At 53.7% G+C, this 23,379-nt stretch overlaps 1 protein-coding gene across 4 annotated transcripts in view; it reads right to left on the bottom strand.

The window, feature by feature from the left end:
• The window catches only part of ZBTB16 (zinc finger and BTB domain containing 16), a 194,093-nt gene extending 171,213 nt beyond the window's left edge, over positions 1-22,880 (bottom strand). Inside the window, exons 1-3 of one of the 4 annotated variants that reach the window (XM_058686781.1) lie at positions 21,797-22,102; positions 19,656-19,722; positions 17,478-18,835 (exon numbers count right to left, since the gene is read on the bottom strand). In XM_058686781.1, the coding sequence (XP_058542764.1) occupies positions 17,478-18,745 (1,268 nt within the window). In that variant the 5' untranslated portion in view covers positions 18,746-18,835; positions 19,656-19,722; positions 21,797-22,102. Of the gene's footprint in view, positions 1-17,477; positions 18,836-19,655; positions 19,723-21,430; positions 21,550-21,796; positions 22,103-22,419 lie in introns of those variants that run through there. The other 3 variants (XM_058686783.1, XM_058686780.1, XM_058686782.1) reach the window with 3 other exon arrangements.
• Positions 22,881-23,379: the final 499 nt, after the last annotated feature.

Below are 23,379 nucleotides of genomic sequence, written 5' to 3'. Positions count from 1 at the left end.
AGCTTCACGGTGTCACTTCCTCTGACCGTGACAGCTGAAGGCCCCCCTCCGTCCACCTCCCTCTCCCAGGCCCTCCAGCCAGCGAGAAGTAGTGGGAAAGGTCCATTTCGTGTCATTTCACCAAATCCTGGGGGAGTGCCAGGTGTGAGACGCCACAGGACAAGTGGATCACTCCCTGAACTGCTTTCCTGGCCCATAGCAGAGGGCAGGAAGGGAGCAGGGCAGCAGAATACAGTTTTGGTGGAAGGTACCACGAAGAGACCTCTCACCGTGTCACACTTCTCCTCAAACGCCTTCAAAGGCTCCCAACTGCCCCAGCATGAAGTCCAAAACCAAACGGCAGTCACATTCACTAAGCAACTACCTTGTTCCAGGCACCACGCAGGATGTGTTAAGTGCATTATCTGCAATCCTCAGGCCACCCCACTCGATACCCCGCACATCAGCCCCACTCGAGGGGTGAGAACACCCGGGTCACAGAGCTCGGGCGCGTGGCCACGATCACACAGTTTGCAATTGGCAGCCTGAGGGTCCGCACCCAGGTCGGCCCGTGTTCTTTGAGCTTCTCCGTGCTGTGCTGCCTTCGCCCCTCCCTGGCCTGGCGGCGAGGGCACCCCCCCCCCCCCGCCCCTGACCCCAACCTCCCCTTCCAGTACCACGGCCCTCGTTCCAGCCAAAGGAAGTTACTTTACGGGGAATCGGAGCGCTTCTCACAATTGTAACTTCATAGCTTCTCACAGGACTGAGGATCTCTCCCTCATTAGGAAGGCCCCCAAGGGCAGAGGTCCTGTCTTGCTCATCACTGAACTCCCAGGGCCCTGCCCAGTGCCCAGCACACAGTAAGTGTTCAACCGACTTTCTCAATTATAAGCGAATCCCGGGGCACTTAGGTGGCTCAGTTGGTGGAGCTTCCGGCTCTTGATTTTGGCTCAGGTCATGACCTCATGGTTCATGGGCTTGAGGCTTGCATGTGGCTCTGCGCTGACAGCACAGAGCATGCTTGGGATTCTCTCTCTCCCTCTCTCTCTGCCCCTCCGGCTCTCTCTCTCTCTCTCTCTCTCAAGATAAACTTAAAAAAAAATTTTTTTGAAGGGAATCTCTCCAGGTAGAAGGTATTTCATCTCCAAATTTCCTCTGCTTTTTCATAGATCTATATAATCTTCCCACTTCCTACTTTCTATCATAGTTATCAACACACACATACATGTTTAAAGTATTTTAATCCCTCAGGGGCGCCTGGGTGGCTCAGTCAGTTAAGCATCCGACTCTTGGTTTCTGCTCAGGTTATGGTCTCACAGTTTGTGAGTTCGAGCCTTGGATCAGGCTCTGCGCAGGTGGTAAAGCATACTTGGGATTCTTTCTCTTTCTGTCCCTCTCTGGCTCTTGTGTTGTCTCTCTCTCTCTCTCTCTCTCTCTCTCTCTCTCAAAATAAATAAACTTTAAAAAATTAAACAAGGGGCGCCTGGGTGGCTCAGTCGGTTGAGCATCCGACTTCGGCCCAGGTCATGATCTCGCGGTCTGTGAGTTCGAGCCCCGCGTCGGGCTCTGTGCTGACAGCTCAGAGCCTGGAGCCTATTTCAGATTCTGTGTCTCCCTCTCTCTCTGACCCTCCCCCGTTCATGCTCTGTCTCTCTCTGTCTCAAAAATAAATAAACGTTAAAAAAAAATTAAACAAATGAAGTATTTTAATGCCTCTGCTCCAATTTTATAATTGCCTTGCTTCTCAAGGGCAAGTCCCATATCTTTGTATCTTAAAACCCCTCACACAGGAAGATATTTGCAAACGACCTGACAGATAAAGGGTTAGGATCCAAAATCTATAAAGAAGTTACCAAACTCCACACCCAAAAACCAAATAATCCAGTGAAGAAATGGGCAAAAGACATGAATAGATGCTTCTCCAAAGAAGCCATCCAGATGGCCAACCGACACATGAAAAAATGCTAACATCACTCATCATCAGGGAAATACAAATAAAAACCACGAGATACCACCTCACACCTGTCAGAATGGCTAACATGAACAACTCAGGCAACAACAGATGTTGGCGAGGATGCGGAGAAAGAGGATCTCTTTTGCATTGCTGGTGGGAATGCAAGCTGGTGCAGCCACTCTGGAAAACAGGATGGAGGTTCCTCAAAAAATTAAAAATAGAACTACTCTACTACCCAGCTATTGCACTACTAGGTATTTATCCAGGGGATACAGGTGTGCTGTTTCGAAGGGACACGTGCACCCCCATGTTTATAGCAGCACAATCAACGATAGCCAAAGTATGGAAAGAGCCCAAATGTCCATCGATGGATGAATGGATACAGAAGATGTGGTATATATACACAATGGAGTATTACTCGGCAATCAAAAGAATGAAATCTTGCCATCTGCAACTACGTGGATGGAACTGGAGGGTATTATGCTAAGTGAAATTAGTCAGAAGAAGACAAAAGTCATATGACCTCACTCCTATGAGGATTTTGAGACAAAACAGATGGAACATAAGGGAAGGGAAGCAAAAATAATATAAAAACAGGGAGGGGGACAAAACAGAAGAGACTCATAAATATGGAGAACAAACAGAGGGTATACTGGAGGGGTTGTGGGAGGGGGGATGTGCTAAATGGGTAAGGGGCATTAAGGAATCTACTCCCGAAATCATTGTTGCACTGTATGTTAACTAATTTGGATGTAAATTAAAAAAAAATTTTTTTGTAATAAATTAATTAGTTAATTAAAAAACCCTCACACAGTGCATCCCCTGTCAATCTAAAGGACTCATGTACAGCAATCTACTCAGGCTGAGCAGCAAAGAGGTTATGAGTAAAAGACAAGTCACCGTGCCGAAATCCACCCAGCACCCTGCTCATCCAAAGATTTGAAACTGCTCTCAAGTCAGATTCTCTCCTCACCTCGTCCCTGGTGGAAGCAGGGAGCAGATGTGGAGAGTGGTAGGCAAATTTGTGAAGGCAAAATGAAAGCAGGCAGGGAACGAAAGACATGGCTTCCAGACCTGGTTTGGCCACTAGCTTGCTGTGTGGCCTTGGGCAAATCACAGAACCTCTCTGGACCTCCATTTATTCTGCCCTAAATGAGCATGTTGATAATACATGATTTTATGAGCCCTTCCAGCTCTAACGTTCTGTGACCACCCACACCTGTACGGCTGGTAGAGTGTTTGTTAAGAGTACCTTCCTCGGGGCGCCTGGGTGGCTCAGTCGGTTGGACGTCCGACTTCGGCTCAGGTCATGATCTCGCGGTCTGTGAGTTCGAGCCCCGCGTCGGGCTCTGTGCGGACAGCTCAGAGCCTGGAGCCTGTTTCGGATTCTGTGTCTTCTCTCTCTCTGACCCTCCCCCGTTCATGCTCTGTCTCTCTCTGTCTCAAAAATGAATAAATGTTAAAAAAAAAATTAAAAAAAAAAAAAAAAGAGTACCTTCCTCAACAGGTGGCAAGAAGGATGAACGGGGACCCTCAAGATTCCCCCTCGCACTATTATTCCTCAACCCTCAAAAAGAAAAAAAGAAACCTCAGCTAGTGAATCAGCCAGTCGGTCTCCCTCATCAGGATGGATGACAGCCGTGATTTGCATATGGACCTGAAGTAAACAAACGGGGAAAGCAGCTACGGAAATGGATTGTCAATAAATAACTTCCAGTGAAACCTGAATTTTTTCCCACATATGTATCTTTTCGCAGATCCAGTTGGGGAGTGTTCAAATTAGCACAACCTGGCCTTAAATACCGTGCAAAACACATAGTAAGCATTTTGCTTTCATTTATGTCATCAATGGTTTCAATGGGGATGACTCATCCTTCCTCTTTAACACTCTGTTCTAATATGGTTTACTATAAATAATGCAGAGAGAGACAGGCTGAGGGATTGAACACCAGGCCTCTGCACAGCCAGATCACTGAAGACCCAGGTCCCACAGACAATCCCAGGGGTGGCCCTCAGGCAGAGGAAAGGAAAACGCCTCTCTCCACTCTCCAGGTATTCAGGGCACATAAGACCGTTAGAGAAGGGGACTCATGCGTGCTGAGGATGGGCCAGGTGCCAAGCTGGGATTTAATACACAAGCCCCTTTAACCTTCTAGAGCCTTCCCAAGAAACAGAGATTGGGTGCAAATGCAGGCCACCAGCCTCCAAGGCCTACTCCCTTAGAGTGTCAAAACCCAATGCATTCTTTCTAACCCCAAGCTACATATCCTGATGGTGGTACATTTTCTAATGACAGAAGTGCCTCTTGGGACCCCAAACTCACAGGAGGTCAAACCACAAAAGCAGAAACACCACAGCAATAAGAGGAATCCGCCCCAGGCCCAGGCAAACGGTGACGGCCGTTGGAAATCGCCAGCCCCTTGGCCTTGTTCACCTCCCACTTAAGAAGCGAGGCCGACGTTCACCCTGGGGCGGAGCGGACAAACACTCTCTGCACACTCTTTCCAGAACCTACCTTCAGAGTCAGACACAGTCATCCAATGTCATCACTCACAATATTCACCAGATCTGTCATCGAATTATTTTGGCCATTTCCAAAAGTCACATCTACTCTCCCAAAGGGCAAGGCAAAAAGAACGTGGCACAGACCTTGGGAAGGATTCCAAAGGAAGATTTCCAAAGTGTTTAGGGCTGTGGCGACATCCCAGGATTATGTGATCACTTACTGGATCTGCAGGCTTCTTTAGAACAGCAGCAGAACCTCACTTAGGTCATTAGCTTATTATCTGGTCTGCGGGCTGCCGGCACAGGGTTAGAACTCTCAGCAATTCGGCAGTGCCCAAAACAAAAGATTTCATGGATTCCCTCCACAGTTTCTCCTCTGGGCCAAAACAGCAGGCTTCTCAAGGGCCTAGTTCATAGCAAAACAGCACCCATTTACAAAGAAGCTCCATTGTGCTACACACTTCACACGGTCTATCCAGACAACCACCTAAAAGGTGTTGATCTCACCTTGTACAGAACAAGGAAATGGGAGCTCAGAAAGGCTAAGTCACCTGTTCAAGGCACAGGGTAAATTCTGGAGCCTGGGTTCTCACCCAGGACACCTCATCCTAAGGCCTCTGCTCCTCCCATCATCACACGGTCCCTAGCAAACACCACCCCTAGCCACGTCCTGGATAGCCTCTTCCTTGAGTAAGGAAACCTCACCCTGTGCCCTGCAATTCCTGGGCTCTATCTATCTTCAGCATCGCACGGACTTTGTGCCAGCTGTTTTCAACTTCCCAGTATGTCTGTCCCAGCAGATACCCCCTGCTCTAAGCAGCCCCCTCCGTGATGTGCAAACATTACAAGGACATCAAAACAAAGCTATCAGCTGGGTTCCTGGCTTTAGCAGCCAGTCCAAACTCTTTTGTCTGACTCTCAGACAGCTTATTGACTAGGTGATGGGGTCAGAAGTTTGCTTTCCACCTAGGCTCTTCGAGAACAGAGTCCTTGGCTGGAAGAAGGAACTGCAGGGCAGGTGGGGAAAATCCACCCAGTAAAGATTTCAGATTTACCCTGTCAGCAAGGAAAAACGTGCTTACCAGCTGACAGCTTGCCGAAACAAGAAAGGGTTAAGGGAGGAAAGGGTAGGAACCGAAGAAGCAAAAACCACCTACCCCTTTCCCCTCTTGTACTAACACGGGCATGGGCAACCCTCTCACTGGAATGTTCTCAGAGACTCTGCGTATGTCCACATGAAGGAGAAGGAAAGTAGGGGAGGGCAGGAAGCTGATAAGCCGCATGACACATGCAGCTACATTTTAGAAGATACCTGTTTTCCCGTCTCAGGTGTTTTCACACATCTCCATCCCGATCTGAAAGAGGGTCCTGGCTCCCCACCCGGTCCCTCCTTCCTAACACACACACCCCTCACCCTGACCCCGACAGTTTATCTTTGCCTATTGGGAAAACTGGCATTTATCGAGTAATCTACTCCTCATATATTGTTAAACAGACCACAGGGGTTATCAGTGGAGTTGATACAGGAAGATAAACAGCAACCTCTTATGCAAATAGCACTGGGAATGGGGGACTAGCCACAGGACAAAAATCGGAATTTAGGAGAACATGACTTCTCCCTGGGTGCAACGCTAGAAACCGCAGGGTCCTGGAGAAGGTTTTCTGGATGGATTCTCCTCTCCCTTTCTGGCAGGGAGGGGCAGGTGTGCCTGTGTGTAGGTCGAACCTGCTCTGCAAAGACGAGCAGCGACTTCGTGTCTAACAGATCTCCTGTCTGTGACCACAGGCTTCTCCTTCCTGCCCCAGACACTTCATTTCTCCGGGACTTCAGACCCCCTGGAACGAGCTTTGTTCAGAAAGGGAGAGAATCGTATTCTCCAAGGTGGGAGTGGAGTCAGAGGGTGGAGGGGAAAAAAAAAAAACGCATGGAAAACCGGGAGTTCTGGGCTCTGAGACATAATCCACACAATCAGGAGACACTCCCTCCCCGTGGCTCTGCAGATCTGTCTCTCCCTGGCAACAAGCAGGTCCAGGGGGCATCTTCTGAAACCCTTCCCATTATTTTAAGGGCAAACTCACATCAAGAACCCAGAGGTGAGTGGCTCCGAGTGACAAAAGAATCGCATTGAGAGGGACAGGGCAATCTGCTTCTCACACCAGGCTGCAGGCTGGGGAGGGGGAACCGGGAGAATGACAGAATCCAGGGCTGGCCAGAATGAAAGACTGAATGGAATAGCCTAATTTACACAGGAAGTGAGCACTTACCAGACCCTTCATCTCAACACACAAAACCCTCGGCCATATCTGGAAGCAATTACATCCAGTTAACATGATCTGCTTGCCACTAAAATTAACTGCAAACAGAAATATTTTTCACTTTTCCAACAGGGGATGCCAAGGTTTGGCCCACACCAGCTACCCCCAAGCCGTCGAACGTGGCTGTCGGGGAGTGTTTAGCAGCTACCCAGCTCACAAAAACAAAACCCACTCTTGTACCTGTCAGGACACAACAAAGTAAAAGAGTGGATAATTATGAAGGGAGGAAGGGGAGGGAGGGGGAGTGAAAACCATCGTGCTGGAGATTGAGGAAAGAGGCCAGGCACGCGGGTCCTAAATGGGTCTGCAGCACTCACGAGTCCAGCCCTGGCTTTCCACACTCAACTTCAAGGGAAGGAAAATGTTTTTAGAGACGCTCAATTTAGCAGCGCTTCACATTGTTTTTAGGTCCCATCTTTTTCCCTTCTGCCAAGAGGACCGGGGGTGGGGGTACGCAGGGAGGTAGACTCGAAAATGTTAGCAAATCCTTAATTTAGCAGAGCATTTAGGGGACAACTGTCACGATTTCACTTCTGCATTGAACACTTCCCATCCCTACTCCGTGAGAACACCTTCCAAGCAGCCTTCACCTGCTCCGGGAGGGGCAGGAGCCTCTATTTATTTGAGACGTGAGACGTGCACGGTTTTCCATGCAGAGGATGGAGGAGTGAACTTGCCTCCCGTGGGCACGTACACCCCGAAATGGGCCAGCGCCCCATCTCCAAACTCTTCCCCCCCCCCCCCAGCATCAGCTGCCTCGATTCGCTGACCACTCCCGTCCTTTCTCTCTGCACCCAGCCCGCCAACTGGAGAATTTATTTTCCCTGGAGCGACTGTCCGTGATGCCAGAGACAGATGGGACAGATTTGCTTTAAACTTCCAAACGCAGGCATCATCTCCAACCGCTTCCCCGCCACAGGCCCATCATCCCTGGGCCGGTCCACTCCTCTGTCACCAGGGTCCTCTAAAGCAGCAGCAGAGGCCAAGGCAGAAGTAACACATCCATTTGCCAGACGGCTCACAAACATCTCCTCTCAAAGAGGCAGGCCAAAACTTCCCTAGGGAACCAGGTCAAACCCTGCTCTTCTCCACAGACATCACATTTACAAACGTTACTTGCACACAGAAGAAGGAACAACTAGGTAATTTTTCTTTGATTCCAAGGCTGTGATGAGGAAGGAAGTCTCCGTAGGTGAGACAGGCCCTCCTTTCCAACTTTTTTAAAAACAATATTACAGGGGCACGTGGGTGGCTCAGTTGACGGAGCGTCCGACTTCAGCTCAGGTCATGATCTCACAGTTCATGGGTTCAAGCCCAGCATTGGGCTCTGTGCAGACAGCTCAGAGTCTGAAGCCTACTTTGGACTCTGTGTCTCCCTTTCTCTCCCTCTCTGCCCCTCCCCTGCTCGTGCTCTGTCTCCCTCACTCTCAAAAATAAACATTAAAAAAAAATTTTAAATAATATGACAATGAGGAAGAAAGAAAGAGGCACATCCTTTCAACGCCGGCCACAGACCGTGGCGCCCCCGGGCTGTATATATCCCGAATGTACCATCCATGGGTAAGATCAGCACAGCACGATGAAGTCCACATTAGAACTTCCTCTCAGATATGAGGAAGCGGGTGGTTAGGTATCTTGCCGGAGCCACAGAGCTTCTAAGAGGCAGAGGATAAATTCAAACCCAGGTTCAACCGCAGACCCAACGCCTCCTTCCCAGCTGCCCAGTCTGCAGCCAACAGTTCCAGAAACTTCTGACACTACAGCAGTGCAAAAGCCAGCCAATCATCGTCCCCTGAAATCCCCCCTCCCGGGCACAGCCGTGCATGGGGGTCTCTCCTCCACCCACCCCCAGGCTCCACACACCCACAGAGGCACACGCTCAGCTCTGACACTGCACAGCCATCCAGGCATGGAAACGGTTAAGTCGTCCTCACTGAATAAATCAAAAGTTCAAGGCTGCAACATACCACAATGATTCCCTCTTTACATATGACAAGAACCAGAGAGGGGCTGAAATCCCAAGCATCCTGAGCAGGGTCTCCCTGGCCCGCACAGGTTACACAGCCAGGGTCAGGGCCGCGGACCTTTAGCGGCAACATTCATTTCCTGAACAGGACAAGTTCTCCTGACCATAAAGCTAATAGGAACTTCCTCGCACGGCGAGCTCCGGCTGACAGGGCTACTTGTCACTGGCCACGCAGGAGGAGAGTGCTGGTTCCCATTAGTGGGTTATGATGCCAGGTGCTACTAATAAGGTACATCGGCAAGAAACAAGAGCCTGCTAAGTTGTCTCTCCAACTCTGGAAGTAATCAGGCTCGGCCTTCGGGGTTGGGGAGGGGCCTTATTTCAAGAAAGGGTTGGGGAGAGGGGACGGTGGAGCCACAGTAGACCCCGACAGCATCTAACCTGCTCAACGGCTAAAATAAATACGTTTCAAACAATCCCTCCGCGTTTCCCCCAACTACCATAAAAGATTCCCCCAAATTAACACTAATAATGTTCCCCACGCCCCGCACTCCAGGCCTGATGGATCATCGAGGGCCGTTACGGTCAGCCACATCTGCTTCTCACTATGGCAAAGAGAGTCGTGCCAACACGTTTAATGGCATTAAGATCACAACCCTCAGCTAATCCACTTAGAAGCAGACACTGGGCCAGGGTGGCAGGGGGCTCAGCGAGAGAGCGGCCCCCTTGTCAGGCTGGGGTCACAAAAGAAGTGGGAAGCAGGGAGGCAGCCCCACATGGGAGTCCCTGCTGCGTGCTTTATGTTACCTGGTACCTCGTTTAACACGTTTAAAACCGCACTGGGAGGTAAAGGACTAAGCTCACTTCAGAGGAGAAGAGCCTGATGATTTGGACAGGTGAATTCATCTGTCCAAATTCACAAGGTAGCACCAACCTTCACACCCACGTCTACCTGACATCACACCTTGTCCCCTACAAACATGACGGTCTGGCGGTGTGTCTGTCTTGCTCTTGACACGCGTGGTGGTGGTGACCTGTGTACGTGTAACACCCAGTCCTTACTTATGATTTCTGCGGAATCGAAACGGCCCAAAAGGGGCACCTGGCTGGCTCAGTCAGAAAAGCGAGTGTGCAACTCTTGATCTTGGGGTCATGAGTTTGAGTCCCATGTTGGGTACAGAGATTACTTAAATAAATAAATAGAATTAGAATAAAGGAATAATAACTTAAAAATAAAAAATGGCCAGAGGCACCTGGGTGGCTCAGTCAGTTAGGCATCCAACTCTGGATTTCAGCTCAGGCCACGATCTCAGGGTTCACGAGACCGAGCCTTGCGTCAGGATCTGCACAGACAGCACAAAGACTGCTTGGGATTCTCTCTCCCTCTCTCTCTGCTCCCTCGCCCCCTCTCAAAAATAGATAAATAAACATTTAAAACATTTTCTTTTAATTACTAAAAATAGTAAATGGCCCAAAAGTGGGGAGAAGTCTAAGAAACAATTCTAACTGGCCCACAATTTCTCCTCTTCATCAAAATTTCTGTGACCAGGGATGCCCCTACTCTTTCGGGAAGTCCTTCCTCCTAGCTAACTTGGGTTCCTCCTACTGCAAAGCTGGACACAATCCATTCCTGCCGAAGGAAATGGGAGTCTTGAGGTCAGAGTCGACAGCCAGCTAGAAATTTAGAATCGAGCAGGTTCTGGCGAGTTTCCAGCCGAAGTTTCCATACTGACAATAAAGTACCGAGTCCCCTGCTTGCAGCTGCAGAGATAACCCTCACGTAGGCAAAACCCAACCATAGTTTTTCCAGACTGAGCCAGCATAATAAGGACACTGGGGCTTTTAAGGGGAAACAGTAGAAAGGGGAATTTCTGATTATGCTGGCATGAAATTAACAGCATGGAATTTTTATTTTTGTAAGTGGGTTTCTTTTTCTCTCCCATTTTCTGTTTTTTGAGTCAGCATAAAGGGCCCCCATCACCAGAAGCTGGTCTCTCCGGGTCGGTAAGAGATGATGCAGGATGAAGTTCTCCTGGCACTTGTGTGGCCCCAACCCCCGAAGACCTGAACCCTCTGAAGCAAACAGCCCCCTCGCTACTTTCCTCCTCGTGAGCCACCAGAGGGGACCGAGCGATGAGCCCCCTGGTCACCGACTGCAGGAAACACAGACCCGGTCCTTCCTGATCCCTCCTTCCCTTCTGATTCCATCAGGGGCTGCTGGTCCAAGCAGGACATTATAGGAAAAACAGTGAAGCTCAAAGCCCTGAGCACAAGCCCTGGCCCCACCACGGACACATCCATTGACCTCTCGTGCTTCCCTTTGCCCATCAGGGAATTCACAACTAATGTCCCCCTTACAAAGCAGCCAGAGCATGTGAGAGTCTGCCTCTGAATGCTCTGAGCACAGAACCTGGTAAGTACCAAGCCCCGAAAATGCCGTTTGTCAAACCCACCATCAGAAGCATCCTGCACTGGCAGTGGGGTCAGGGAGGAGCTCTGGAAGGCCCGGCCACCGCAAGCCCAGACTTCCCTCAGTAAACTGGAGCCTGTGCTCCTCGTCTGTGCCTCGACCACAGCGATGTGCTCGGCGGGCCACACGCACAGGCTCTCGGGTACTGGGTGAGGCTGCCTGGCAATTGGAACTGAGGCCAGTGGAGTGCTGCCCAGCTAAATTTAAATGAGAACTGGAATGACTCATCAGGCCTCAGGTCAATGGGACAAAGAGTACCCTGGCCACCAGGGTACAAGGAGATCAGCTTCTGGGGGTGGGGGGGAATGCACGTGCTCACGGTCGTCAGCCCCACATGGTGTCTGAGCCGCAGTTTTTATCAAACGCCTGGGGGGAAAACAGGACATGGCCCAACACAAACACAGTTCCTACCCTGCACTGCCTGTGTGCCCCGTTTCACAACAACAGCAATAAAAACACAACAGCAAACATGTAGGGAACACTTACTTCGTGCTACCGTTCCTTGCATTTGACGTGTATTTGCTGATTAATCCTTGTAACAACCCAGTGGACAGGTTCTGACATTATTCCCCTCTTACCAGGGAGCAAATAGGCACAGAGAGGTTAGGTAACATCACCATGGTCACACAGCTGGTGAGCGGTAAAATCAGGATTCTGGCCCAGATAAGTCTGATTTGCTCAAAATGCACATTCACCGTGAGTAAAACATCAGCGGGTAAGGCAGTGCGGTTGCTATGGTCAATTTTTTTTCTACCAAAATAACTGCCATTGAGTCACGGCTTCCACCTAATGCCGCTGAAACAGAACCTGAGAACACCTTCTGTTATTGAGGAATGTTCTGGAACCCTCCAACAGGCACACTGAGGCACACCTGCATTCATTTATCAAGATTCTTAGCTCTCACCCTTGGGCTTTCAGATAGACTGGTTTTAAAGTCATTTATTTAAAAAAAAAAAAATTAAAACTGATTGGAAACGTTTGCCTCCTGAATTAGCAAGAAAGGAAAGAGTTGTGAATGGAGTTTGATTTTAACAGTTTAGGATAATCACTATTTTAAAGATTCATAAATAGAGTTCCTAGAACAAGCAGAAGGAAAACGTGTGGCTGAGCTGAACACTCTTCCTCTCCCTCCAGCAATTAGCAGCTCCATCCAACAGTGACAGCAAACGTAAATGGGACTTTTCGCATGGAGACGAAAGACGCAGTCACTTCCCTCCACTGGAAATAAAACAGAAGAAATCGTCTTCAAAATTTCCCAGAGTGCCATCTAGATCTCAGACGACTCCGCAACCCTACGCGAGTAAAAGTTTTAAAAAACAAAGGGCGGACAGAATCAAATCAAAGAGACCCCCGCCTATTTCAGCTGGCTGACTGCCAACCCAGATTCCAAAACAGAGCAAAATTCAATCAGCCAAAAGGACTTCACGAGAATGTGAGTGAGTACGCACGGAAGGGGCAGAACTCAACAATCCAGAAAGAGCTCATCCAAGCACCTAGTTCTACAAACCAAGGGATGAGCCTCCAGATGAGAGAGAGACCAACAGTGGTCTCATGGCAAAAACCCATGGAACAGAGGCTAGAGGCCCGGTCCACGCCCCAGCCCCGCACAACGCCACGAAGCCTCCTGCCATCCTCCGAACTTCACAGCTAACGACTTCTCCAAAGGAAGACCTCCAAGAGTACAGGAGGTTATAATCGCTAAGTCATTCATCATCCCCCAAAAGGCCACTTCCTGGAAATAGAAATGGATTCGGAAAGGATTGGGGCAAATCTGTGAATGACAGAACAACCATAAATAGCTACTCAGAGAAGTCGGGCTCTGCCTGACCTTTAGGATCGACATCAAGGAAGATGGCCACAGCCTCCGACAGTGGTATCTTCGGGATGGTGTTGGCACCCAGAGACTAGGTCAGATGGATCTGACCCAGAACGGCAATGCCCATGTGCTTATATGGCCTGGCGCAAAGTACCCAGGACTGGGAATCAGAAGGCCAGTTGGGCTCCTGACTCTATCCATTTATAGCTTCGTGACCGTGGCCAAGTCACTTACTGGCTCCAAAGCTCAGTTTCCTCGTCTGCAAGTTGGGGCTGAAAATGGTCCACAGTCCCACTAGATTACCCAAAACCCTTGGGTGCTTCAGAAATCCAAACTGTTCAGATTTCAGAAAAGTACTACAGGTCCTATGGTATTCGCCAGTCCCAGAGGAGTCTAGGGAAGCATTCTGTAATCAAACACATTAATATTTTTGCAGCAAAACATATGAATATTCAAAGTAGGTGGGATAAATATAGCCTCACATCAGTTCAGATCAGGTTTTGCCACTAAATGAGTTGCACAAAACCTTTCAGCTTTCAGGGCTTCTCTGACTTTACATTCACAGATATGGAATGACGGACCTGTACCCGCCTAGGGGAGGCTGTGGGGCTGAGAAAGTCATTAAAAGTGCTTTGCAAAGAAGAAAGTGCTACAGATGATAAAAGACACGGTTAGTATTACGGCTGCGTCACCAGCAGAGTTTGGTGTGACCTCAGAGGTGCCTGAAGCACCGGCAGAAGGATGAAAGGTGACCAAGAGTTAAAGGCAACCGCTAAACTCCCCAAAGTGGCCGAAACCAAGGTCAACAGCTGCTGGCCCTCCACATGGTCAACCACTGAAAACAGAACAACTGGTCACCTGAGACAGACCAAGGCAAAGAGCCAGGCCAAATCTGTCATCTCAGCTATGTGGCTCATGCACCCTAGAGCTGGCCCCAAGAAGCCTCCGGGAAGGGCTGCACACACAAGTCCAGGGAGCTGGCTGAGATCACTTCTTGTGTTTCCTGAGCATCTCTTCGAGACCCAGGCTGGAGTTCCTTCTGTGCACGTGCAAGAGAGCCCCTCTAGCTGGTCTAAGGGTCTGCTGTAGAAGGTCCAGAGGCCCCTGGCAAACCAGACCCCACAGTCTGATTCTGCAGCACTCGATTCAGAAACATATTCAGACAAGGCTGTGGGAGCCTGGGGGCTACGAATGAAGACTGGGTTCACACCTAAGTCAACCACACTGCCCCCTGTAATCTTATCAACACGGGTAGAGAACTCTGAGAAAGAGTAGGTGCACCTGGCCCAGGTGAGCTGATGCCTACATCAGATCCAGATAAGCCTTCACGCAGAACAGCTCCAGCCTTTCAGAGACAGAGAGAGAAAGGAGAGAGATGAACATAGAGGGCAGGCCAATCCCAATCTTCCAGAAGCGTGCTGTGACCCTGCCTCCCTCAGATACCGTCCCCTGTGATGTGAGCACAGTGGAGAAGGTTGTAGTATCCAGACCTTTCTCCTGAATCTGCCCGGAGAATGCTGCTGGTCTTTGGGCGTGCTGCCCTTCTGGATCCTCCAGGTAAGTAAGCCCCATTTAATTTACGGAAGGAGTGTCTTTGTCCAGTCTCTCCATCAGCCTGTGACTACAGAGGATACTGCCTGCGCAGGGACCCATTGCAGGGACTACGACTTCGCTGTTCTGTCTGCGCGAGTCGCGCCAACAGACTCTCTCTCATCAGCCTGGGACGGAGGGAGCCTAGTGGCAGGAGTCACACCAGGCTCTCTCCCTCCTGCACCACTTCCCGACCCACCCCACCTCCTGCCTCTCCATGCCCTTCACGACCACCGCAGCACACAGGCAACAGTTAACTGCTGGGTACTCAACCTTCAGCAACACTTTAGTCTATGGCTTAAAAGTAAAATAAAATAAAACCTGTCGCTTGCTACTTTGTCACGTTCATCACTGCTATGTTTCCAGTCAATTGCACAGCCTCCCAACCAAACCTCCCCCTCCGATTGTTTCGACTCGTCCTTTTGTTTGTACTAGTGGTTGTGAGAAACAGGAAAGTAGCACCCGCACCCAGGAGCTTGGAGGGAGAGAGGAAATGCCTCCCCCAAAGTACATCTCATCAGGAGCCAATGGGCGGCTAGGGGAAGCAAGGGCCTAGAAGCCGCAGGAACATTTTCTCCCCTTCCCGCTTTCTTCAGTCCTCACAGCTTTCCACCCGGGCACTGTCCTCAGCTCTCGTTTCTCAGGCTGCACCAACTTACTTTCCACCCTCAGTCAAAAGCCCATTTGCCATGTCAGCAGCCCACAGCTGAGGATCCCTGGACCAGTGCCTCGCCGTCATAAGTTCCCAGGGACAGGGACATTCTCTGCGTCGCCTTGCGGCCAGCACAGCCCCAGCGGAAGGCAGCGCTGTGGATACTACACTCTAGAATTCTAAAAGCCAAGGGAGGCAATGTGGAGGCCTGAACAAGATGGGGGACCAGCAGGTCGGTCCATCACCAGCACACAGTGTCACTCACTGCTCTGGGGGATTTCTAGATGTTCCTTCGTCAATTCAGCCCCACGCTGTGCAGACCATCTCCATTTTTAAGAATAAAACAAAACTCGGAAAGGTTACATAACTATCCCACGCTCTCCCGGAGAGATGTGGCTAGGTCCACAGCCCGCCCTCTGCCGAGTGTAACACAGCCAGGCCTCCGCCTCTCCCCAAGAGGACAGAGCGTGCCACAGAATGGGAGCCTGGACGGACCTCCCGGGAGAGTGGGATCTTCTGTGGCCCTCCCAGAAAAAGACGCCATCAGGGCCAGAGGAGAGCCAGACCCAAAAGTACTTTCCACCAGACCCCATTTCTCATCGCACCTATCTGAAATAATCGACATCCGGAGAAGATGAGAAATCTATCTGGTCAAGTTTGGGGAGGGGGGTTTCCTCTCTAGGAAAGTTTGAGCAGACACTAACACATCCTCGGTCTATTTCTGGGTGGTGCAAGCTTCGAGAAGATACACTCAGCGGTGGTTATTTTTCGCACCCACCGGAAAAACTCGGCTACGGTTAGTTCAGCGGCACTTTCCGCAAGGTAGGTCTCAGAGCCACGGATCAAGCAGAGGCGTGGGAGCAGGTTCCGGCTGGTGTCGGGTAATCGCTGACCCCCAGGTGCCTGCCCGGCCCCCACACCCTCTCACTTACATGCCCTCCCGTACCTGAACGGGCAACAGAGCAACAAGGAACGGGTGGAGGAAGACGGTTGCTCAAGAATCCACCCCAGATCAGCCAAACAGCAGGCAAGACGGTGTGTAGGAAATGTTACCATGGATGACCACCAAACTGGATTTCCTGACACCATTCACCTGACCCAGGGACCAGAGGATAAAATGATGGATGTATCATCACAGCAGGTGCAAGTGAAAACCAAACCCACTACTGATCCTGCCCATGTTTACTCTACTCATGAGCAATTCTCAAAACCCTGTGTTCTGTAGACATTACCCTCTTCAGCACGGAGCGACTCCAAGAGGCAGCAAAGTACAAGGAGGCTAAGACCTGAATTTGAATCCAACCCTGTCTCTTACTCTGTGTGACTCTGGGAAAAGGTCTCAGCCTCCTCCTACATGAAAGAAGAACATCCCCACCTCAGAGGACTGCTGTAACAAAAATGTGACTCCACGTAAAGCATTTAGTATTGAACCAGGCAGGTCATAAAAGCTCAACGTATGGTCATTTCATAGAGAAAGTGACAGGAGCCAGAGGGGAGCCAATGCTAGCCTGAAGTCGCATTCCATTCAATGTGAGCAGAGATGGGATAAGAGTAAAACGGCTGGCTGCAAAACCAAGACTCTCATGCCCATCCTTCCCTCTTGAATTTAAATCAACTCCCTCTAAATGTGCTGGCAAAGGGCAGAGAATGAGCAGGGAAAGGAAACAACATCCCTGGTGAGAAACGTTCACCAGGCATGGCTCACATGGTTTACGTAGCATCCAGCCCCCGCCCCCGTGCCCTCCCCACACTCCAGAGCTGTGGGGACCACAGTCTGGGGACCTGGGGACCTATGTGCCTGAAACCCAGCAACATGGCCAGATCCAGGCCACGGGAGACCTTCTCCCCCAATCCCACTTCTCCTCTTCCTCCAGTTTATCAGTCACTCCAGGCAAAGGGAACCAGACCCAACAGGAGAAAAATCAAAAAAGGAGCCCGGAAGCAAAAGGAGAGGAAAGAGCCTAGTAAGAGTCTGGGCCCATCAGTTCCCCAACACTTAGGAAACACCCAAGGCCCCTCTCACTACATTTGAGACTGTGCCCTCCCCTCCCATCCCCCCCCCCCCACCCCGGGACTTAGAAACTAAGTGTCTTTTCACAAAGAGCACGGAGGACAAGGGGCCAGGCCCCAGGGCTAGGGAGTAGATGGGCACGAAGGCACAAAGGCAGGGTGTCGAGAGCCAGAAGCCTGGGCCTGCGCTGTGGGATGCGGGGCTACAGAGGGCCCTACCTGTGCTGTTCCACGGCCTCGTTGTCAGGAAGCTCCACCCCACACACACTGCACTGCTCCCCGATGGTCCGGCTCTCCGACTTCATGCCCACAGCCAGCTCCCCCAGCTTGCTGAACAGCTCCCTCTGGATGAAGCCCTGGGGCAGCAGCCCCCCGTAGGTGCTGAAGTCCATGGACACGGCCAGGGCAGGCTGCACATGGAGGCCAGAAGTCACTGAAGACGGCATGCTCAGCACGGCGTCGGCCTTGTGGTTGGGCAACACAGAATAGATGCCCAGATGTTTCTCAGCCGGGGGCGCAGGGTGCTCCGGTCGGCCGGGGGGGCCCTGGGCAGCCTCGACCGGGGGGGGCAGCTGCTCGGCGCTCTCCTCGCGCCCATAATGCAGCTCCCGAGCGCTGGTGATGACGCTGCTGCGAGTTGGGGTCCCGGGCCCTTCTTTGCTCCTCTCCTCAACCTTGTCCCCGACCGCGCCCACCATGCTGGACTCGGTGGCCCCAGGGCTGTCCTGGCCGGGCACCTCATCCACCTGCATCATCTCCGTCTTCACCTCGGCCACCCCACCGTGCCTGCCACCCCCGGCCAGAGCTGGCTCCTCAGGCCCTGCGGGAGGCTGAAGAGTTCCCTGCAGGAGAGACTGTCCTATGGTCATCAAACTGTCCACCGCAGCCTTGGTGGGACTCATGGCCGAGAGACCAAATGAGCTGGAGACGGAAGGGCTCTGGTCCACCATGGGTCCAGGGAGGCTCTGAGCAGCCACACTGGCGTACCCACTCCCCTCGCTGGAATGCTTCGAGATGAAGATGTTCTTGAGGTACCGAGCTTTGCGGTCCTCCTCCTCCTCGGCCGCGCCGTCCGCCATGGTGGCCTCCGTGTCATTGTCGTCTGAGGCCTGGATGGTCTCCAGGATCTTCAGGCACTGCTCTTCCAGGTACTCGATCTCTAGGATCTCGGCTGCATACAGTAGGTCATCCAGGTCCTCCGCCTTGGCTTGCAGTGTGGCCGTGTACGCATACTCCAGAATCTGCTGGAAGGTCTTTGGCGAGAGGAAGTCCAGAGTATAGTGCTGGCTGTTGCGGTGGAAGAGGATCTCAAACATCTTGCTGGTGCAGGCCAGCACGGTCCGGTGGGCATGGAACTCCTGGCTGTCCACCATGATGACCACATCGCACAGCGTCCCGGCCAGACGCATCTGGTTGGCCTTGCACAGGAGCCCCGTGGGGTGGCTGGGGTTCTGCAGCTGGATCATGCCCATCTTTGTCAGATCCATGGTGCTCCCCTCGGCTCAGGCATGAGGCTCTCTTTCCTTCCTGGCTCTGCGTGACGGGGCTGGGTGGGTTTCCTGGGCCAACCGAGAGGGCTGGAGGAGACGGGGCAGGTGGAGGGATGAGAAAAGAAACCAGAGAACGAAACACAGATTAGTTGGCGTCCTTCAAAGTAACAACTCAACACAGGATACCCATAAGCCGCCCCCCCCCCCCCCCCCCCGCCGGCCGTGAGACAGCCTTGGTGAATGTAACGGAAAGAAGGGGAGAAAGCTTCCTAGAACTCTGCACATCTGCCTTTACAAGCCCGGGTACGAAGAGGGTAAAGACCAGGTTCTGCCACAGCATCTGCTTCATTCGCTGCTCTGTGACATCTGTTAGATGAGCTGAGACGAAGTCCTAGGAGTCCTGGGCTTGCTTTGCATGGGAGAGCGAGGGGCTCCTGCACATGGGCAATGTGCATTAGGAGGAAGTGCCCAGTGCAGAGGTTGACCCCTTCCTTCGGCCAACTAAAGTGATCAATCTTACTCTGAACCCCCTGTGCAGTAAACCTCATCTTCTAAACAAAGTTTTTCTGAATCCTGCCTCACTGTGGCAGCGGGAGGAACACGGACAGGCCCACCTGGAGCCGGCAGCCTATAGTCCTGGCCCCCACAAATCCGCAAGCAAGGGCTCTCTGCTGGCCCATCTCACAGCCAGCCAATGCCTTGTAGGCCTCTGCCCTTCCTCTCTTCTCAGGGCTGCAAGGGATAGACACACCTCCACCCCGGCCCCCTCCTTAGGCAACAACAGGAACACACACACCCCACGCTAGCCTGGCTTACTTCCACCCGTAGGTGCCTCAGAGCTACTGTAGATGCGATCCGAAACCTGCACTGTGCCTGTGCACATACTCATAAGAGATGCCGCACCTACCTCCTGCCCACAGGTGCCGAGGGGACGAGAGGATCTACAAAACGTAGGAAGATGGGTCACGAAAGACCTAGAGAGAGAGAGATCATAGGAAATGTGCACCCCTATAGCCAGGAGTGCACGTGCAAAGTACGTGAACTCCAAGTGTGTCCAGAGACTCCCAGGTCCTGTGCCCAGAACAGCAACTGATGCTGGACGCTGCATGAAGGCGCCAGAAGTGATTCTGGCACCACCATCTACTATGTGAGTTCCTACCAGTATGAAAAGAGCACAGGCTGGGAGACAAAGGCCTCTCCCAAAGCCTCCTTTTGGGTCAGTAACAGGGCTCTGGGACCCCCTAACCGGCTAAAAGTGTTAGAAAGACCTCACCCAGATCCAGGTGTCCCTCAGTCTATGCCTTGCCCAGGCCAACACTGCAGTGAAACCAACTGGAAGCACAGCACAGGCTCTCCCTGGCTCTTCAAACACCGTTTGCCTCCGCCCCCAAAAGGAGCCCTATTGGCTCCGGAGCCAGAAATCTCACGCAGAAAGGGTTAACAAGACGGCTAGTAAAGACGCTTTTGCTGCCCTCCATGGGGTGGGGAGTAAGGCCGTCAAGAGTGGAACTGCCACTCACCGGCGCCTTGCCACCGTGCGCCTTCCTGCAGACCTAAGGGCTTCGGAGAACTAGAACGGGCAATGGAAAGAATGGAAGCTGAGCCACCCGAATTCCTTCCCCAAAGCAAGCGCCCTAAGTCCTGCGAGCAATCGGGGTGCTCTCGGTCAGCCGACCCCCACCCATGGCTCGGCGCCCGCGGTTGTGCGGGCGCTGGCTGCAGCGCCCAGCGCGGCGGCGCGAGGGGACGCCGGCGCTAACCCGCAGGAGCTCTGGGGATCGATCCCGCTCTCACACGCCCCCAGTCCCAGCCACCCCCACGGAGACTTGGAAGCGACTTCTGCAAAGTTGGGGAAGCAACTTTTCCCGGGGAGCCGGACGGCAGGAGAGAAAAAAAAAAAAAAAAAAAAAAAAAGGAGCCGGGTTAAGGAGGAGGAAAAGCAAAAGAGACCCGGACGAAAGGCGAGAATCCGGGCGGGCTGGACGCCTGGGCGAGAGCGCGAGGAGGCGGACCCGCCCCGCCGCGAAGGGGAGGCACAAAAGCCCGACAGCGAGTTGTGATGGAAGGAAAGGCGAGAAGGGATCTGCCCGCCCTCCCTCTCCGCCCCAGGGCCGTGACCCCCGGCAGCGACAGGCAGGGCGCCCAGCCCCGGCACGCTGCGAGCGTCCCGGGGAGCGGGCCAGTGAGTCGCCGCACCGCGCGTCCGTGCGTTCCAGTGGGTCCGCGGGCGGGCGAGACGGTGCGCGTTTCGAGCGCATGCGGGAGCGTTCGAGAGGCTGTGCGAGCGAGCCGCCGGCGCGCCAGGTTGGGGAACGCATCCCGAATGCATCAGGTGCAGAGCCGAGGCACCCACCGAGCGCGGCTGGGCGCACAGCGAGCTCCGGTGCCACGGCCGGTCCTGCCGAGAGCCGAGGAGGGCCCGGAGCCCAGGAGACCCTCTGGGACTCCGCCACGGCCGCCCCTCCCCACCCCAAAAACGGGTGGGGAGTCAAGTCCAATCCAGAAAAAAGCCCACCACGTTTTTCAAAGAGAAAGAAAACCCAAGTGAATCCGAGTCCTGCTCCCCTCCTCCTCCAGATCCACTCCTCGGATCCTAGCTTCCCAGCCGGCGGGCGAATAAACACAAATAAACCACAACCCTATCGCGCCCGCGCACCGGTCCGCATACATATGAGCACCCACCGGCTCCCCGCTCCTCCGCCGGCCGCTGGTCGTACAAAGCCTCCGGTTCCCCAACCCTCCGCTCGCGCCCTCAAGCCTCCGCAGACCGCTCTGCCCCCCACCTCTCGCCCCGACCCTGCCCTAGGGCGGAAGGGTCGGGGAGGCAGCTGCGCCCAAGCTGACAGCCGGGGCTCCACTTCTAGCCGACCCCCAACCGGCGGTGGCGACGGCTGCCGCCGCAGGAAAGGAACAAGCCAAATAAAATAAGGCACAAACCCAGCGGCCGAGTGGCCGAGGGGAGCGCGCCCCTCGGACCTCTCCAGCCCCGGGGCGCCCCGGCGCGCGCCTACGGCTGGGCGGTGCGCCCCTCCCGGGCCCCTCACTCACCGCTGCCGAGCCGGGCGCTGGGGGTGGGTGTGCGTGCCTCTTGGGGGGGGGGGGGGGTGTGCCTGTGTCGGGGAAGGGTGTTGCTGGGAACTGTTGCTCTCGGTATCACGGCGGCAGCGGCGGCATCGCCCGGCAGTTCGCAGTACCCGCTCTCATCGCCCTCAACTCCTCTCTGCTGCGAGGTTAGCAAATCACCACCGGCTGCGGCGCCTCCGCCGCGTCCCACGTCAACGCCGAGCCCCCTCCCCTGCGAGGCCCCGGCGCCTCTCCATCTTTAGTGCTGGCGGCCGAACCCGGCTCGCTGCCCACAGCTGCCCCCCTTCCCTCCCCCCTCCCGCGCCGTCCCCGGGCTCAGCCCGCCCACCCCCCCCCCCCCGCACTGGCCGAGCCCGCGCGCGCTCCCCGCCCCACCCCTCCCCTCCGTTCCGCCGCCTCCCCTCCCCTCCCTTCTCCGCGCGCCGCGCTCCGGGCTTCGCCTGACATCTAGCTGCTGCTGGGGCGCCGGCGGCTGCCGCTCACCGGCCCAGCGGAGAGGGAAGAAGGAGCTCGCGGAGAGAGCAGTGTCGGGGACTCGGAATCCTTGGCGGGGGCAATGGAGGTGAGGGGCGAGGAGCAGCCCTCACCTTCGATCCCAGGTTTTTAATTTCCTTTGGACGCGGGTTTTGTTCTTCCCTGCTGCCCCGGGCGCGGAGTGTCGTCCCCGGCTCCGGTGTTCGCCCGGATTCAGTGTGTGTCATCTCGCCTTTCACTTTTCTCCGGGCTCGGGGCTGCATCCCCTGTACCCCAACATCAGTTGCAGAAGGGCCCTTTCTCAGCCCGAGCCCAGGCCTTCTGTGTCTCCAGGCATTGAGCAGCCCGCTTGCGAGAAGTCTCCAGGAGCAGTTCCCGGGCCCTGGTGAGCCTGGTGCCAGGGGGATCCGCGGAGATCAGTCGTCGAAGGGAGACCCCTCCCGCATTTTAGCTGTCGCGATCCCTGGAGGCCGAGGTCGTGAGGCCCCCTCCCAGTCTTGAGCATCCCTTGGGCTTTGCCCTCCTGGGAATAGGTTGGAAGCGGTTCCCAACAACTGCTCCCCGCTCAGCGCAAAGTCTTCAGGGGGCGAGTGAAAGCTTGAAGAAGCTTAGAGCCCCCCTCCCTCCCCCCCCCGCAAGTGCCTCCTCCTCTCAGCTGGCCGCTCCACTTAGAGGGTGGCGTTGAGATCACTAAGCCAGGGGTAGAGCAACCAGAAGAAATCTGTCTTTCCTCCGGCGCTGCAGAGTCCCCTCTCCCCTCCCCCACCCCCCTCCCCTCCCCCACCCCCCTCACCCCCCGCAGTTTCTCTGGACTTGGCGAAAGTAGGGGGCACGAGGTGGGAAGCTCTCTTCTGGACACCGGCCTTTGAGGCCCAGTAAAGTCCGGGATCTTGGGAGTGAAGGTGGTGGTGGAGAGCGCCCTCCTTGGGTCTCCGGACAGTCGGCCTTGGAGGTCAAACGGTCTTAGCAACGCGGGGCTTCAGTCCCAGAGACGGGTCCCCACGCTCCGTCCCCGACGCGCCAGCGGGTCAAAGGTTTGCGCTGGACTCACACATAATCGCATTCCTATGCTT

The sequence above is a fragment of the Neofelis nebulosa genome, chromosome 10 (genome assembly GCF_028018385.1).
Source record: "Neofelis nebulosa isolate mNeoNeb1 chromosome 10, mNeoNeb1.pri, whole genome shotgun sequence".
Taxonomy (NCBI): domain Eukaryota; kingdom Metazoa; phylum Chordata; class Mammalia; order Carnivora; family Felidae; genus Neofelis; species Neofelis nebulosa.
The sequence above is the reverse complement of the archived record's forward strand: the minus strand, read 5'-3'. Positions and strand labels throughout refer to the sequence as shown.